We start from the raw sequence: 17,989 nt of genomic DNA on the forward strand, positions 1-17,989 counted from the left end.
GACACACAACAATGTTCATACAACTATTGCTGCACCAAATATTATTATTATTATTGTTGGTAAAACTCTCAATAATTATTACCAAAATCAGACTTAACTGAAACATTTCTTTGCAAGTGTTGCTGCACTACACGGAGAATTAAACTCATTTGGTCAGAAGATAAAAAATCCTCATTTTTATTTTACTAGAAAAAGTTAAAAGCTGCATTATTAAATGTTTTGAATAATCACCTCCTAGGTACTGGTACCTTGATCAACCTAATAACGGTGGAGGAGATCCACGGGTGGGTGTAGAGGACTGTGCTGAAATTATAGTTGGCAGGAACGCAGAAAGAAACTGGAATGATATGCGGTGTGATAACTCTCGGAAGTGGATCTGTGAAAATCTGGCTTAATATTTAAAGGTTCAAGGGTTCAAGGATCATTTATTGTCATTATTAAACACAGGGATGCTCAATGAAATGAAGTTGTAGCACATTTATAACACAACAAACACATGACAAACACAACAAAACACAAACAGCTGTACATTCCTGTAGTGCATTTATTGAATTTGCATCAAAAGGAACAAAAACAATTCTCTGGTCAGATAATATGGCCGACATCTTCACATTCAAAATTCAACATGAGGAGAAAACATTGTCCATCAACTGTGACTGTGTTTGAGCACCAAGCATCAAGATGTGAACACAGAGTCCTCCTCCTCTGGTCCCTCCAGAGTCCTGCTCTCTGTCCTGCTGTCCACCCGTCAAGTATTACATCTGTCAACATGTTATTATGATTATGCAAAAGGCTTTAAATGGTGCATGTGTGATATAAAGAGAGCATGTAAAGGGTTGGAGGTCAGGTATCAAGTTCTCAGTATGATTGTTTTGTGTAAATCAACTGCTTTGTACCAGGAACATGAACCACAGGAAGCTGTGATCTTTATCTGTATACATGTGCTGATGACTGTTGTAAAGAATTAAAGCTGCATATTATACTGAATAGATACTATAATGAAGCTTGACCCTGAAATGTACTTATTAGGGTAATAAAGTTGACTTAAGCTGTTTTCTTCCACATTTAGAGGACAAGTAATTTATTCTCACATTCACCAATGCACCATACTAGTGTGAACATCTAGACCAGGGGTCACCAACCTTTTTTAAACTGAGAGCTAATTCAAGGGTACCGAGTAGTACGAAGGGCTACTTATTTGATACAAACTTCCTGAATAACAAAGTTGCACAGATCACCTTTTAATAATAATAATATATGTGAAGAGACTGTTTGATCACATGTCAGTTAATTATTCCTCACAATAATTATTAAGAATGATTTCCACAACAATGATGGTATAGCTACACATATATATTTTAACATGCAACTTTTATTTCTGTTAATCTGTTTCAACATTTGAAAGTCAGAGGTATCACATCTCTGATATTTTTGTATCATCACATGATTAAAGCCGGTTACTTTTGCACATAGCGCCTGCTGGTGAATGATGCAGTGGTAATGTAGACATTTTGGGAAGTCTGGGTCACCTTTACATTGCGCAATGAAGCCGCATGCCGGCCCGTCATCGCGGGAGCCCCGTCTGTTGTCACCGACACCAGCTTTTCCAACGGTACCTTTTTCTCAACGAAGAAACTAGTAACCAGTCTCGTCTATAGCGGAGCGGGGGATCCAACCCTCCGAGGCGCGCGAGCATCTTCGGGCGCCCGCGTTCAAACCTCTAGTCTGGGCCTTTTCGGTCGGATTGCGTTGCCTCGCCTCTTCCCCCGCCACCCCTGAGTTGTTGCCCCGCGGCCTGTTCCGAGGATTTACAGACCTGAAGACGGGGTGCGCTCGCGGCGCGCGTCTGGCGCCAACGGGAAGCGCCCGCGATTCGGAACCTGAAAACCTAGTGCGGCGGCCTCGTCCTGGCTGTCCGCCGTGCGCCTCCGGGTACCCAACTCTCTTATGACAAGAAATATTGTCATTTTAAAATCTACACTAATGCAAGCGTTTTTGATTAAAAAAGAACAGCAACTACAATTTTAGACGGAGTTCCAATGGTGCTATTTTTAGAACATGTCTCGCGGGCGACTCACGTGGTCCCTGCGGGCGACAGGGTGCCCGCGGGCACCGTGTTGGCTACCTCTGATCTAGACAGACTTCAGGGTCGGTGCAAACAGAGTGAGTGCTTGTCTGTGTAAACTATATCTACGGTCTGTTCGCCCTGTCCAAAGAACTTTATTTCACTCAGGAGAGACAAGTGAATGATTAGTTTATTACGTTTATTATGACAGATGATGCGTTAATGAGTTACACAGAAATTCTTTGGCGCTTGAACTCGACGAGGAGATTTGTGATGGAGTTGTGATTGCTCTGAGCGGCACCAATATGAATCCCCCCGTGGAGTCCAGACACTGGTGGTGATGGTGGCTGATGAGCTGATGAATCTGCAAAGACTGGGCGGAGAGATGGGGAGGTGGAGGGTTGCGTAACAGCAGCATGAACGTACTGAAGGTAGAGAGACAATCATATTTAAGAGAGACAGCAGCAAGGTGATAGGCTCATGATGCAATTGTGTCGTTATGCTATTGGATAGAGAGACCAGCTGATCTCGACAGCTGATATCATGATTGACAGCCAGGAAATAATGAGTGTGCATGCGTGAGGAGTGATGGCAGATGTAATGGAAATAAACTACGGGCTTAGGCATGCAAGAGTATAGTCTTCCTGTCTGAACTTAAGCTTAATTTAAAGATGAATTATGTACAAGGCATCTTTTCCAAGTGTTGGTAGCATCTATTTTATAGCTAAAAGCCAGAGTTTTAGTTTTAAATGTTTTAAATGTGTCCTCTGTCTCTTCACTTCAACTGTTCCCTAAAAAGTCTTAATTTTGAAAGACTTTCTCGTCCTTTAATGATTCTGATCTTAACAACAAGTTGTACATGTGATAAACATTCAGTGCAATATTAAAGTCATAGAAAGGGTTAGGACCATAAAAGTGTTTACTTCTGCCTCCTCCTTATTGTATATATAATATTGATATGTTTATTTCATTATCATCATTAATATTTTAGTTTTCTTATTGCTCATTTTATTGGTTATTCTTGTTTGGTTTTGTTTTTTCTTTTTTTCCTTTGGAAATATTGGCAGACACAGAATACAGTGAACATGTACTTTGACTAATATTTCCATGTTTTTCTGCTTTTTATTAACATAAACAAACAACAAACCTGTTCCAATAAAGGGATAAAATATAACATATATAAAATGAAATAGTGTATTTGTGGAAGATAATAATTGCAAGATGCATCAACTTTTATGTAAACAGGTATTTAGTTCATTTCTCTGTGTGATGAGAAGTAATGAATCTTATATACAGAGATGTAGAACAGTAAGTTAAAGTAAAGTGATGTGTGTCGTAGTGATGCGCTCCACAGCTCAACAGTTCAGAGGTCTCAGCAGGAAGTCAACAAGAACACACAACTTCTTCATTTTAAGGATGTGGGTCTTGTCTGATCTTTATTGGTTTATGTTTGCATCATTTTTACAGAGAAAACGTGTCCTGAAGGATGGAGGAGGTTCAGTAGTTCCTGTTATCTTCTCTCTAACAAGTGCAGCCCAGAATAATCTCATCCAAAATCAGACTGAAACTGAAGTTTGCTCTGAATATTTGACTGTTGGATTGAGACACATTGGGCTGCAACATTATGGCCAACATGATAATCACGATTATTTCAATAAATATTGAGATCAGGATTATTCATTGATTTTAGGGACAAAATATTGTCATCGCACTTTCACAATTAAATATATTGTGCTGCATGCCTGACAATGTTCACATATCTGCATCACAATAAGAGCTTCTTCTTGATGCAAATTTAAAAATTGTACCAAAACTTTTAACCCAAAATGTAATCTGCAGAGCTCTGCTTCCACTTCCCCTGATGCTACATGTCTGCTTATCAACAAATCTTTGCATTAAATAAGACTTAAATAAGGGTTTTCTTCACCAATTCAGTGCATTTTTGTTTTGTTGATGTGATAATTTACCACAGAATATGATATATAAACTAATTGAATATATTAACCGATCTGCTAGTTTCATTAAAGCCGAGTGTTGCAAACGAGCATCCGCTATAAACACCAGGATACTTGCATCAGGTAGCTTTTCAGTTTGTCTGTGTGCATTGTATCTGACATGAACCATAAATAAATAATATGCAGCAGACTTTTCTTTTGAGCAGTCGATCATTGTAAGGGCCTGAGGGGCAGGGTAGTGGCTGGAATCTACATTCCAGCCAGAAGGCTCCACCCACTCCTTCAGGGGAGCGTTGAGATCAGGATCAGGTGTGGGAAGAGACACACCTGATCCTGGTCTCCTCATCAGGGAGGTGAACAAAAGGCAAAGAGGGAAACGGAGCAGGGAGAGCATGCGACGAGAGGAGAAGAGTGGCTTCTCCTCTCGATGGTGAAGATTAAGCCGGTAAGTCGGCTCGCGGCCCGGCTGATATGTTTAGTTTGTGTAGTTAACTGATAGAGCTCTGGACTGAGATACGTTTTCAGTTGTTTTGAGTTTGTTGAAGTTGGTTTAATTAAAAACCTGCAGAACTGACTCTGCCTGTGATTGCTGCGCTGCCACTAATTCCTGTGTCCTCCGTACCGTCCTGTTACAATCATGTTCATCTAAATGTGGAAAAGCCAGAAACGTGATTAATATTAGATTCATTGTGCAGCCCGAGTTCACACTGCACTGAAAGAGCTGTCACACTAACACAGACATTACACACATACAAAACAAGAAGAGGAAGCAGTGCCTTGTATCATTACTTCATTCAAAGTAATGTAGTAAATACATGATAGTGGAGAAATGTAGTGACTGACCTGCTGCATGTATCAGTGTCGTACGATTACCTGAGTAACAGTTCCTCAGAGTGACCTTGTCTCTTGACTGCAGGGAGTTTGTGTGTTTTAAAGCTGCTGCACCAATGAACTGGCCTCGCTTTACATTTAGAAATACCTTCTGATTGCTTTATTGTAGGATACAAAATAATGTAAATACAGAAAATACACTAACAAGGATCAAACAGAATGTAAATACAGTTTACACATCATGTTGAATCCACACAATCTCTCCATCGTTTCCGTGTTGTAGTGTTTAGCGCTGGCTAGACGATGAGACACTGATGAGCGTTTACTGATGTCTGTCAGATAAAGAGTGCTGGAGGAAGTATTCACATCCTTCACTGAAGTAAAAGTACTAATATCACACTTTCTTTGAAAAACCTCCACAACAAGGAAACGTCTGCATTCACTTCAGTAAAAACATTTATTATATATAATTATTATTATTAATGTGCATGATACATTTTACAGCTGTCGGTGTTTAAGGTTCTGCTAAGAAATGTGTCACAAACATTTAAAATAGAGTAGAAGTATAAAGTTGCATTAAATGGGAATAATCTAGTAAAGTACCTTGAATTTGTATATAAGTACAATACTTCAGTAAATGCACTCGCTCACGCAACGGTGGATGTTTAATCTCATTATTTCATATTTTTCTTTGGGCCCATTCTGGAATTAGCTGCACACAACTTGTTTTAACCATCGTGAAGAAAAACCAGATAAATACTGAGAGGATTTAGTTCTCACGCATGTTTGAAGATAAAACGTTTTCTTTACCACTTGTCTTATCTTTCTGAGACACTGCTTAATTAAGTTTTTTTCCCTAAAAATATTTTTTATTTTTTATTTTAAATCCCTCATTAGTCCCACAGTGGGGAAATTTGTTCTCTGCATTTGACCCATCCCTAGTATATAGGGAGCAGTGGGCTGCCCCTGAGGAGCGGTTAGGGGTTCAGTGTCTTGCTCAGGGACACTTCGACCCGGCCTTGAAGTTACCGGACGACCCTCTCTACCCAGTGAGCCACGGTCGATGAAGTGCGATGGTGCGATGAAGTGAAGAACACCTTCCTGAAAATAATTCTGAAATTATGTCAACTTTTGTGTGTTTATGATCAGCAGCGGACAGCTTCCACATTTCAGGGAAGAAAAAGACAGATTTTATATTTTTTCGTTTACTTTATCAGGTTTCATCGTTTCATATATTAAAGCTTGAGATTACAGGTGAAGCAACTTAAAAACACAGTTATTCTGGTCTGTGTGTGTGTGTGTGTGTGTGTGTGTGTGTGTGTGTGTGTGTGTGTGTGTGTGTGTGCGCGTGCGTGTAATCATGAACATTATTAAAACCTTATAAAATGTTCCTCGAGTCTCTTAAGATCTCTTCTTGTGTTTATGTCTGTTTAGTCACTTTCTATCTCAGAAAGACTGTTTGGATCTCTGGAATGTGAATACGCACCTGCAGTTACCACTTATGGCCACAGGTGCCGCTAAAGAGAACAAAACACATCTTCGAAATTGTAACTTGCAGTTTTTCATGTTAAATATTTTTCTTTTAATGTTCAGCAAAACAGCAAGTTAGCATTTCACCAAATGTATCTCAGAGACTCTGCTAGGTGTTCCTGTAGTTTTATTATTCATGCATTTATTTCTTTGAGGTCATTAATAGTCAGAAATGCATTTTTAAATCAAGATTAGAGGAGATTTTCAGTATGCATGTGTTCATGTGACTGCCGTTAAACGGATGTTGAACTTTAAAAAAAGTTTCAGTGGTGAATGATGAAGAAAAAGATAAATTATTTTGAAAGTCGTGACTTATAACCAACAAGAGTTTCTTCATTTCATGCAGTTTGTGCTGCAGAGCTGACCTTCTATGGAATAGATGGCATCCTCGAGAGCGATGGAGGAATTACACGTCCATGAACATGATGAACCTGACGACTCGAGCCCTTCCACCAATGGGACAGGTGAGAATGTGAACAGATGAGTGTTGTTTATTGTATTGATGACTGTGTTCACTGGTCTTCTCTGTGTTCAGGTCCCAGGAGCTCAAAGTTGAAGAGCAGATCTGATGGAGCTGTTTTTCTGTCTCTGGGGCTGCTGAGTGTTTTCCTGCTGGCTCGACTCATCAGCTTCTTTGTCTACTGTGAGTCTGATCTTCATCCAAGTCTTAACTTGAGATTTTCAGCAGCGTCAATCTGCTCTGAAAGATGTTTTACCTAAATGTCTATCTGCCATCCTGGCTCCTCTGTGACGCTTTTCTTTTTATTGACTTTTCATCTTTTGTTCTTTGTCCTTGAAGAACTTTTTAAATATGTTTTTAAAAGCACCACAGAACAGAATTAAACACTGACCTTGTGAAGCACTTCTTTTGTATTGATATTAGTTATGAATATTAATTTCTCTATCCTACAGCATCATGTAGATGAACTTCTGTGGTCGATGAAGAGCATCGCCTTTCACCAACTTATTAAATTGACACTAAACCATGTTTGAATTCAGGTTGCTTGTCATTTCAACATTTACTCAGTATTATTATGTTTACTGGGAAAAGATGATGGGATGTTCTTGTAAATATACTATAACAGTGTTTAGATTTGTCATATCTTTATCTTTCAGGACAAATATTTCTTCCATTTAATATTTTCTGAAATGTTATGTTTAAATATGCAAATTAAGCATTATCGAATAACTTTTGGTGAATTTAGGAGAAATCTACAGACTCAAATAGTGTGTTTTTTTATGTTTTCTTTCCACGAGTCTAAAAAGAAGCAAAGTAGCTCAAAGATTTTGCCCGTTGCGTCGCCTAATGCTGCGTTCACACCAAACGCGTCACGAATTATTCGCGCGAGTAGATTACATACAAAGTCTATGCACAGACGCGATGAGACTGTCGCGGCGCGAATCTGCGATGGCGCGGCGCGATGGACGCGAATCCGCGTCAAACGCCAAATCGCCCCGACGCGCGAGTTGAAATTTTTCAACTTCTGCGAAATATTCGCGTTACGCCCCGGCGCGATAGCCTATCAGCGTTGAGTTGCTCCCCCTGTCATCAGCGACGTCCTGCCGTTGCTGAATCAGAAACAATGGAGGAGAAATTAATAGTGGCGCGTCCAGCGCGATTGGCGCGATTCACGCGATTGAACACTTGGTCCCCGGCGTTTTGACCGGTGGCGCGATGGACGTGAATATGCGGGGCGATGAATTCGCGACGCGTTTGGTGTGACCGCAGCATTAGATAAGCACCAGTATGAATACATGAATACACCAGTATAATACATGAGGTGTTCTTATCTGGATTTATTCCAGACCGGGCCAGTGAAGACAAGCTGTCCTCTGTGTCTGAAGAGAGAGACCTGCTGAACGCCAGCCTCACTAATCTGATTGAAGAGATGGACAGACGTCAGCGTTGGTGCAATCAGAGTGAGTTCTTGTAAACTATATTTACAGTCTGTTTGTCCTGTCCATAAAACTTTATTTAAACATGAATTATGTACAAGGCATCTTTTCCAAGTGTTGGTAGCATCTATTTTATAGCTAAAAGCCAGAGTTTTAGTTTTAAATGTTTTAAATGTGTCCTCTGTCTCTTCACTTCAACTGTTCCCTAAAAAGTCCTAATTTTGAAAGACTTTCTCGTCCTTTAATGATTCTGATCTTAACAACAAGTTGTACATGTGATAAACATTCAGTGCAATATTAAAGTCATAGAAAGGGTTAGGACCATAAAAGTGTTTACTTCTGTCTCCTCCTTATTGTATAAATAATATCTATCATAATTACCATCATTAATATTTTAGTTTTCTTATTGCTCATTTTATTGGTTATTCTTGTTTGGTTTTCTTATTATTTGTTACATGTACATCTAAATATTTACTTTTTGGGGAATTTCAGGTTACACATTACTTTTACTACCAAACATTTATTTTTCTTTATTTGTTTATTTAAATACTTTGTCTACTTTTTGTTCTGATGTGATGAAGAAATAAATCTGTAAGTAATCAGTCATTTCATCCAATAAGTAATAGTTCTGATAGTCGAGTGTGAGGAGTCACTACAGACCCTTCAAATGAGGCCGAGGGAGGAAAGTTTCAGGTTATTTATTGTTATATGCACAACAACTACAGAGAAGCAATTGTTTGCAATGAAAACCTTAAATCTCAGTCTCCCTACAACAATTATCAACAAATATGTATTTTAATTGAGACATAAAATAGTTCAGAAGTTCTAATAAAGGGGTAAAATATAACATATATAAAATGAAATAATATATTTGTGGAAGGTAATAATTGCAAGATGCATCAACTTTTATGTAAACAGGTATTTAGTTCATTTCTCTGTGTGATGAGAAGTAATGAATCTTATATACAGAGATGTAGAACAGTAAGTTAAAGTAAAGTGATGTGTGTCGTAGTGATGCGCTCCACAGCTCAACAGTTCAGAGGTCTCAGCAGGAAGTCAACAAAAACACACAACTTCATTTTAAGGATGTGGGTCTTGTCTGATCTTTATCGTTTTATGTTTGCATCATTTTTCCAGAGAAAATGTGTCCTGAAGGATGGAGGAGGTTCAGTAGTTCCTGTTATCTTCTCTCTAACAAGACTGGTTCCTGGGAGGAGAGCAGAAAGGACTGCAGAGACAAAGGAGCAGATCTGGTGATCATAGACTCGCTTCAAGAACAGGTAGTGTGAAATTATATATATGTTTATATTTAGTTTTTCCAAGTGACAACCTCTGAGTTTGACAAGTGAAGTCAAAGCTTCATGTGTTAAAGCTGCATTCTCTCTAGTGACCACCAGGGGGCGACTCCTCTGGTCTATGAGAAAATGACTACTTCTCTCTTGATTTATTACCTCAGTAAACATTGTAAACATGAGTTTATGGTCACACTTAGTACTACATTGTACTTACAACAGAACAGGGGCGGGACTACCTTGTGATTGACAGTCAGTGTATTCGTCTTAACCCTTTCACAGTTTGTTTTCACTTCATGACAGTTTATTGTAATATTTTGGTCTCCTAAAAATGTCTTATTCAGGGTTCAGTTGTACTTAGCTCCACCCTCTCAAAAGTTGTATGTTGTAGAGACTGTAAAGCCCTCTGAGACAAACTTCAATGTTTCCATGTTATGCTACTTTATTCATATACTCCACTACATTTCTGAGGCAAATATTGTACTTACAAAAAAACAACATTTACTTCTAAGCTTTAGTTACTTTAAGATTCTGATTATTAATACACATTTTGATCAACAAATAAACTATCATGTAGTATAATAATAATAATAATAATGATAACAATATTATATACTGTTTTATGCTTAAATGGGCCATTCTACACAATAAGTACTTTTACTTTCGTTTTAAGTACATTTATGTGTGTGTGTGAGAGAGTGGGAGTTTTGTGTTTCTGCCCCTGCCGTTCCCGCACAAGATTGCAACATTGTTGAAAAATTCAAGCACCGACACCTGTGTGCTCTGACATTCCTGCACATTTTACCTGCGGGAACCAATCTTTATTTGCTCATACTCTATCCCAGCTGCAAATTGGGGCGGGACACAATAAATAGAGCTTTGCCAGTGTGGTTCCTTATCACAACTGATCAAGATGGCCAAAAGATTCTCTGCTCAGAGGGCCTTGCAATTCATTTTGGAAGAGAGAGAAGCTTTTGATGATGATGTAGAGGAAGAGGTTTCAGAATGTGAGGATCACATTTCTAAAAATTCAGAGTCTGACAGTGACTTTGAAGAAGAGGATGAGATTGAGCATCAGCTAGTTCCAAAACGAAGACGAGCCACAGGACCAGCCCGTCAGCAGCTAGCAAGTGAAGAAATATGGATGTCAAAAAATGGTGAAATTGAATGGTCTTCTTGCCCAAGAAATGAGCCACCCCGCATGGCTGCCAACATGATATGGATGCAACCAGGGCCAACACGGATGGCAGTTACTCATGTGCAGGACATCAAGTCTTCTTTTGACCTTTTCATCCCATATTCCATCCAGAAAGTTATTCTGGATTGCACTAATTTAGAAGGAAGGTGTGTTTTTGGAGAGAGGTGGAAGGAGATGGACCACTCCCGATTGGGGAAAGGAAAATAAGTCCCGCCCTACCAGAAAGACGTTAGACGTTACAGAGTAAGAGAATGCGCGAGGGAATGAGCACTATCTGTTTCATAAAGTAGTTCAGCCGTTACAAGTGATAACTGTTTAAACGGTCAGAGACACAGCGCTTTGTGAGACTGCACTCATGCAACGTGAGAGGTGATTCAGAGACCTTTGTGCCACGAGTTTACAACTTTTGGCAGCGTCTTGGCTTGGTTTTTGATGTTCCCTGGATACCTTTGAGACTGGATATGGAACTCTTCCTGACGAGGAAGATGGCGAGCCACCACTGAACTGATCATCTCCTTACCTCGAGGAGTAGATCAAGATTTTCTTTGTTGCTGAGGAGAAAACAAGCGTTTCTTCGTTTCTCATCACCTGAGTGCACCAGTGTGGTAGGATTAAGAAAGCAACACATCTTACTACTTTGACTTATTCTTTTGACTTTGGAACTGAAACTGACTGTTGAATATTTCAACTGACTGAATAAGGAAACAAGGAAGGAGCTTGAACGCGAAGGGAACAAACTGAAGGAACACTGCATCTCAGAGACACTTTTACATGGATATGTGCTGAGTTACCTGATTGAGAAGAGCATTGTAAATTTTGTATAAGATGTCAATTTTATTTTTATCTTCACAAGGTTCAATATAACCTTTTAAATCAAACCATTCTGTGACTCCAGTTCTTTGTGTGTCTATTATTGGCTATAAACCTCTCCTTATGAACCTAGGTCCTGGTCCAACAAATTATTTGAGTATTCTGCAGATACTAAGAGGGTTACACTTGGAACTTACAAGTCTACACAGGGAAGCCTGATGGAGGAGCCCCTGAGAAAAATCAAGGAATGAGAGTTGGACACATCACATGCGACAATTTTAAACAAAAAACGAGTAGCACTTTAATTCATAAATGTGATCTAACAAAGGTAAAGGGCAAATATTAACCATATGCGTTTATATTGCTTGTAATTGGGATGAAGTAAACATCTTTTGAGTATTTTAACATAAAATTGTTTGATTGTGTTGAATTAAAAACCCAAAAATGCAGCGGGTCCACCAGACCCACGAACACTGGCTGTATAACAAAAATATGAACACCACACAAAGGTTAAGTACTTTTACTGAAATACATTTCTGAATGGAGTACTTTTACTGAGTAGTGTAGTATTTCTACTTTTATTTGAGTAAAGATATGAGTACATCTTCCACCACTGACCACGTCTGCTCCTTTTTCACCACGCTGCACTTTAATGTTTTTATTGTTAATATACTTTTTATTCTGGAATATACTTTTTTAATTTTATTTCATTCATGCCCTCCCGTCTTTTCTTCTTCTCTTGTACTCTGCTTGTATTCTGTATATTAGTCTCTACAGATGTGGACGTAACATCCTGATGTATTATTTACTGTATATCAGCTATAATGATTAGATTAAAATAACATGCCATATCTTTGAGCTAGTACGATTTATAAGTGAATTATTATCAGAGCGTTCGGATGGATCACTCTAAACTGCATTAATAATATGTCTACAAATTAAATTAAATAAAAAAATGATTAAAAAAATATATATATATATTTAAATACAGACTTTCTGTGTTTTTCATTTTGAACAGAAATTCCTCTCAAGCATCGTCAATACAGGTCGCACTTGGATTGGTTTGAGTGACAGAGATGATGAGGGCACCTGGAAATGGATTGATGGAACTCCACTGACTGAAGCGTAAGACACACAATGTTCAACTATAGTTCAACAACTATTGCTGCACCAACTATTATTATTATTTTTAGTAAAACTCTCAATAATTATTACCAAAATCAGACTTAGCTGAAACATTTTTTGCAAGTGTTTCTGCACTACACGGAGAATTAAACTCATTTGGTCAGAAGATAAAAAATCCTCGTTTTTATTTTACAAGAAAAACTTAAAAGCTGCATTATTAAATGTTTTGAAAAATCACCTCCTAGGTACTGGATCCCCAATGAACCTAATAACGGTGAAGGAGTTCTTGGTGAAGAGGACTGTGCTGAATTTTTTGTTGACTGGAACACAGAAAGAAACTGGAATGATATGCCATGTGATAAACCTCTGCAATGGATCTGTGAAAATCTGGCTTAATATTTCAAGGTTCAAGGGTTCAAGGATCATTTATTGTCATTATTAAACACAGGGATGCACAATGAAATGAAGTTGTAGCACATTTATAACACAACAAACACATGACAAACACAACAAAACACAAACAGCTGCACATTCCTGTAGTCAGTGGCGGCTGGTCAATAGAGGGCAATGGGGCATGGCCCCACCTTGAGCCACACAAAAAAAAAAAAAAATTATAATAATAATAAATTATACAAATTGTCAATATTTGTGTTTTTGAACTGTGGAATGTATCCAGTAATATGTGTAAAATATGATATCTGCGCAAAATATATGCTTTTCCTGCTCGTGCTCTCCGCCTGTGTGCACAACACGTCTCAGAACGCGCAGCTAGGGGGGCAAAATCGTTTTGGCCCAAAAGAGGCGGGTCTATGAAGCAGTTTAGCCAATTGCTGATTAAAGATATAAATGAGTGACATACAATTTTGCCAATCAGCGCCCTCAAATAGATTCAGTGTGGGGCCAAAACGATTTTGCCCCCCTAGCTGCGCGTTCTCGTCAGGAGAAGTCTCTACAGGCGAGCGCGAGCGCCAGCGCGAGCACTACTCCTCCAAGGCCAAATCCCAATGTCCCCCCTAAACCCTCAAACCCTGAACCCTCAAGGACTTACTGACGTCACCTGGTAAGTGGGTGAGTGTGAGAGACTGTGAGGGCTTGAAATGGTGTGAATATGAATGGGACAGCACTTTGCTGCAACATATCACGTTACCATGAAAACGACAATACATATGATGTATAATTGTGTGTATTTATTTTATACTTGGTACTCCCTGATTTGAAAGTCTTCCAGACTCTTTCCTCACTAGATGAGAGGTAACTTCATATAATCTATTTACTCGTTTTTGTCAAAACAGCTTCAATGACGAAATCAAATATTTGATGAATAAATACATATCTTCTGATTTCATGTTTATTTTTTGTTCCATCTTTAACCCTTAATGTTTCTGAGTACATTTATTATGACAGACTGAACACAAGTGATCCATCCTCTTTGTTTACCTTTTTTTTTACGTCTCATGCGTCCACTGGTTACTCCGTGTTTAACGTCACATTGCAATGATTTGTGGGTAATTCCCTTAGTCAGCATACCACGCTGACTTACGGAAAGGGTTCATAAAGGGCTCAAAATGTCTGCGAGAGAGCCTCAAACACTTGACGATTTGACAGTGGGACATCCCTAAACCCTCACGGACTTCGCGGGAGCGCGCCTCAAAGTCCGTGAGTCCGTAAGGGGGGGACATTGGGATTTGGCCCAAGTCTCGTTTGAGAGGAGAACTTTGGCGGAGATTCTGCAGGCCAAAGAGCTGATATCAGATCAGCCTGACCTCACAATCAGACAGCAGACTAGCGGGAAAGGGAAGCAGTATATGCGAAGCTTCTGTACTAGCTGAACACCAGACAGGTTTGGTTAGCTGGATGACGTCATGCTAATAACTTATTTAGCTTTTTAAAACAACGGGGACAGATCCAGCACGGACAGTTACGGGAGTGAGGGATGAGGAGGTAAGGAAACATGAGAACACCAGGGTAGGGAGTGAGGGATGAGGAGGTAAGGAAACATGAGAACACCAGGGTAGGGAGTGAGGGATGAGGAGGTAAGGAAACATGAGAACACCAGGGTAGGGAGTGAGGGATGAGGAGGTAAGGAAACATGAGAACACCAGGGTAGGGAGTGAGGGATGAGGAGGTAAGGAAACATGAGAACACCAGGACACACATGGAGAACTCTGTCAAGCTACATATTAGGCAAAGTGAACATCTTTTCTTCTACATAGTTGTCCTCAGTCTCATCTGCTTAACTTGGTCATGGAGGCATCAACATTTAATTGAGATGTTAAATTAACAGTGAAAACTCATCATAGCTTAATTTAACATCAGTATTCATAATTACACTTCATGTTTACTTCTCCTGATCTATACCTCCTATAACAAGGTCCATAGGGGCATCTCAATAAATAAACATGTTATATTATATTATATAAGTGTTATTTACTGCTTTTTTTTCGTGTTGGAATAAATGTTAAATATTTAACTGCAAAGTAGTAATGCGTGTTAGATACTTAAATTTTTTTGCATTAAATCATACTCGGATGTTTGCACCATTTTCCACCAGCCGCCACTGCCTGTAGTGCATTTATTGAGTTTGCATCATAAGGAATGTAAACAGCAGCAACAAAAACAATTCTCTGGTCAGATAATATGGCCGACATCTTCACATTCAAAATTCAACATGAGGAGAAAACATTGTCCATCAACTGTGACTGTGTTTGAGCACCAAGCATCAAGATGTGAACACAGAGTCCTCCTCCTCTGGTCCCTCCAGAGTCCTGCTCTCTGTCCTGCTGTCCACCCGTCAAGTATTACATCTGTCAACATGTTATTATGATTATGCAAAAGGCTTTAAATGGTGCATGTGTGATATAAAGAGAGCATGTAAAGGGTTGGAGGTCAGGTATCAAGTTCTCAGTGTGACTGTTTTGTGTAAATCAACTGCTTTGTACCAGGAACATGAACCACAGGAAGCTGTGATCTTTATCTGTATACATGTGCTGATGACTGTTGTAAAGAATTAAAGCTGCATATTATACTGAATAGATACTATAATGAAGCTTGACCCTGAAATGCACTTATTAGGGTAATAAAGTTGACTTTAGCTGTTTTCTTCCACATTTAGAGGACTAGTCATTTATTCTCACACTCACCAATGCACCATACTAGTGTGAACATCTAGACAGACTTCAGGGTCGGTGCAAAAAGAGTGAGTGCTTGTCTGTGTAAACTATATCTACGGTCTGTTCGCCCTGTCCAAAGAACTTTATTTCACTCAGGAGAGACAAGTGAATGATTAGTTTATTACGTTTATTATGACAGATGATGCGTTAATGAGTTACACAGAAATTCTTTGGCGCTTGAACTCGACGAGGAGATTTGTGATGGAGTTGTGATTGCTCTGAGCGGCACCAATATGAATCCCCCCGTGGAGTCCAGACACTGGTGGTGATGGTGGCTGATGAGCTGATGAATCTGCGAAGACTGGGCGGAGAGATGGGGAGGTGGAGGGTTGCGTAACAGCAGCATGAACGTACTGAAGGTAGAGAGACAATCATATTTAAGAGAGACAGCAGCAAGGTGATAGGCTCATGATGCAATTGTGTCGTTATGCTATTGGATAGAGAGACCAGCTGATCTCGACAGCTGATATGATTGACAGCCAGGAAATAATAAGTGTGCATGCGTGAGGAGTGATGGCAGATGGAAATAAACTACGGGCTTAGGCATGCAAGAGTATAGTCTTCCTGTCTGAACTTAAGCTTAATTTAAACATGAATTATGTACAAGGCATCTTTTCCAAGTGTTGGTAGCATCTATTTTATAGCTAAAAGCCAGAGTTTTAGTTTTAAATGTTTTAAATGTGTCCTCTTGTCTCTTCACTTCAACTGTTCCCTAAAAAGTCCTAATTTTGAAAGACTTTCTCGTCCTTTAATGATTCTGATCTTAAGAACAAGTTGTACATGTGATAAACATTCAGTGCAATATTAAAGTCATAGAAAGGGTTAGGACCATACAAGTGTTTACTTCTGCCTCCTCCTTATTGTATAAATAATATTGATATGTTTATTTCATTATCATCATTAATATTTTAGTTTTCTTATTGCTCATTTTATTGGTTATTCTTGTTTGGTTTTCTTTTTTCTTTTTGTAGTGGCCATTTGTCGACTTCATCCAACTTAAACAAACAATACTCAAACGCCACTGATGCACCGTGGTCGGTATTTTTACGCAGCCAGAAGAGAGTGGATTGTCCATGCAGGATTCCGATTTTTGTGTTTATTGAATAAAGCAAATAAACGAACTAACAAAAACTCCTGTCGTGCTGTCTCTCCTGTGATGTGATATGCTGGTAAAAACTATACGCCCACCCCGGTGCATGCTGGTCCTATCCTTCTACTCATATATATAGCAACAGGTGCCCACAGTAATTACCCAAAAAACAATATAACTAAACAAATTACTATTAAAGAGAAAAATAATCTTAATATATAAAACATCTACAATAATTAAACAATACTACTTATAAATGAAATAACAAAATACAATATCAAATAAATAGCTCCAACACTTTTTTTCTTTGGAAATATTGGCAGACACAGAATACAGTGAACATGTACTTTGACTAATATTTCCATGTTTTTCTGCTTTTTATTAACATAAACAAACAACAAACCTGTTCCAATAAAGGGATAAAATATAACATATATAAAATGAAATAGTGTATTTGTGGAAGATAATAATTGCAAGATGCATCAACTTTTATGTAAACAGGTATTTTGTTCATTTCTCTGTGTGATGAGAAGTAATGAATCTTATATACAGAGATGTAGAACAGTAAGTTAAAGTAAAGTGATGTGTGTCGTAGTGATGCGCTCCACAGCTCAACAGTTCAGAGGTCTCAGCAGGAAGTCAACAAGAACACAACTTCTTCATTTTAAGGACGTGGGTCTTGTCTGATCTTTATTGGTTTATGTTTGCATCATTTTTACAGAGAAAACGTGTCCTGAAGGATGGAGGAGGTTCAGTTGTTCCTGTTATCTTCTCTCTAACAAGTTCAGCCCAGAATAATCTCATCCAAAATCAGACTGAAACTGAAGTTTGCTCTGAACACTTGACTGTTGGATTGAGACACATTGGGCTGCAACATTATGGCCAACATGATAATCACGATTATTTCAGTAAATATTGAGATCACGAATATTCATTGATTTTAGGGACAAAATATTGTCATCGCACTTTCACAATTAAATATATTGTGCTGCATGCCTGACAATGTTCACATATCTGCATCACAATA

The 17,989-nt window shown here is 38.8% G+C and overlaps 1 protein-coding gene across 1 annotated transcript; it reads left to right on the top strand.

Annotated features, from left to right (window-relative positions):
• The first annotated feature begins 6,736 nt into the window (after window positions 1–6,736).
• Window positions 6,737–12,706, top strand: LOC142971709 (CD209 antigen-like protein A). The gene is made up of 5 exons (XM_076112340.1): window positions 6,737–6,845; window positions 6,917–7,024; window positions 8,188–8,301; window positions 9,415–9,557; window positions 12,596–12,706. Exons 1-5 carry the CDS (start codon window positions 6,761–6,763, stop codon window positions 12,704–12,706), a joined length of 561 nt encoding a protein of 186 aa, XP_075968455.1. The 5' UTR covers window positions 6,737–6,760.
• The last annotated feature ends 5,283 nt before the right edge of the window (window positions 12,707–17,989 follow it).

Source organism: Anarhichas minor, unplaced genomic scaffold (assembly GCF_050575085.1).
Source record: "Anarhichas minor isolate MPS153535 unplaced genomic scaffold, ASM5057508v1 ptg000004l, whole genome shotgun sequence".
NCBI classification, from domain to species: Eukaryota; Metazoa; Chordata; class Actinopteri; order Perciformes; family Anarhichadidae; genus Anarhichas; species Anarhichas minor.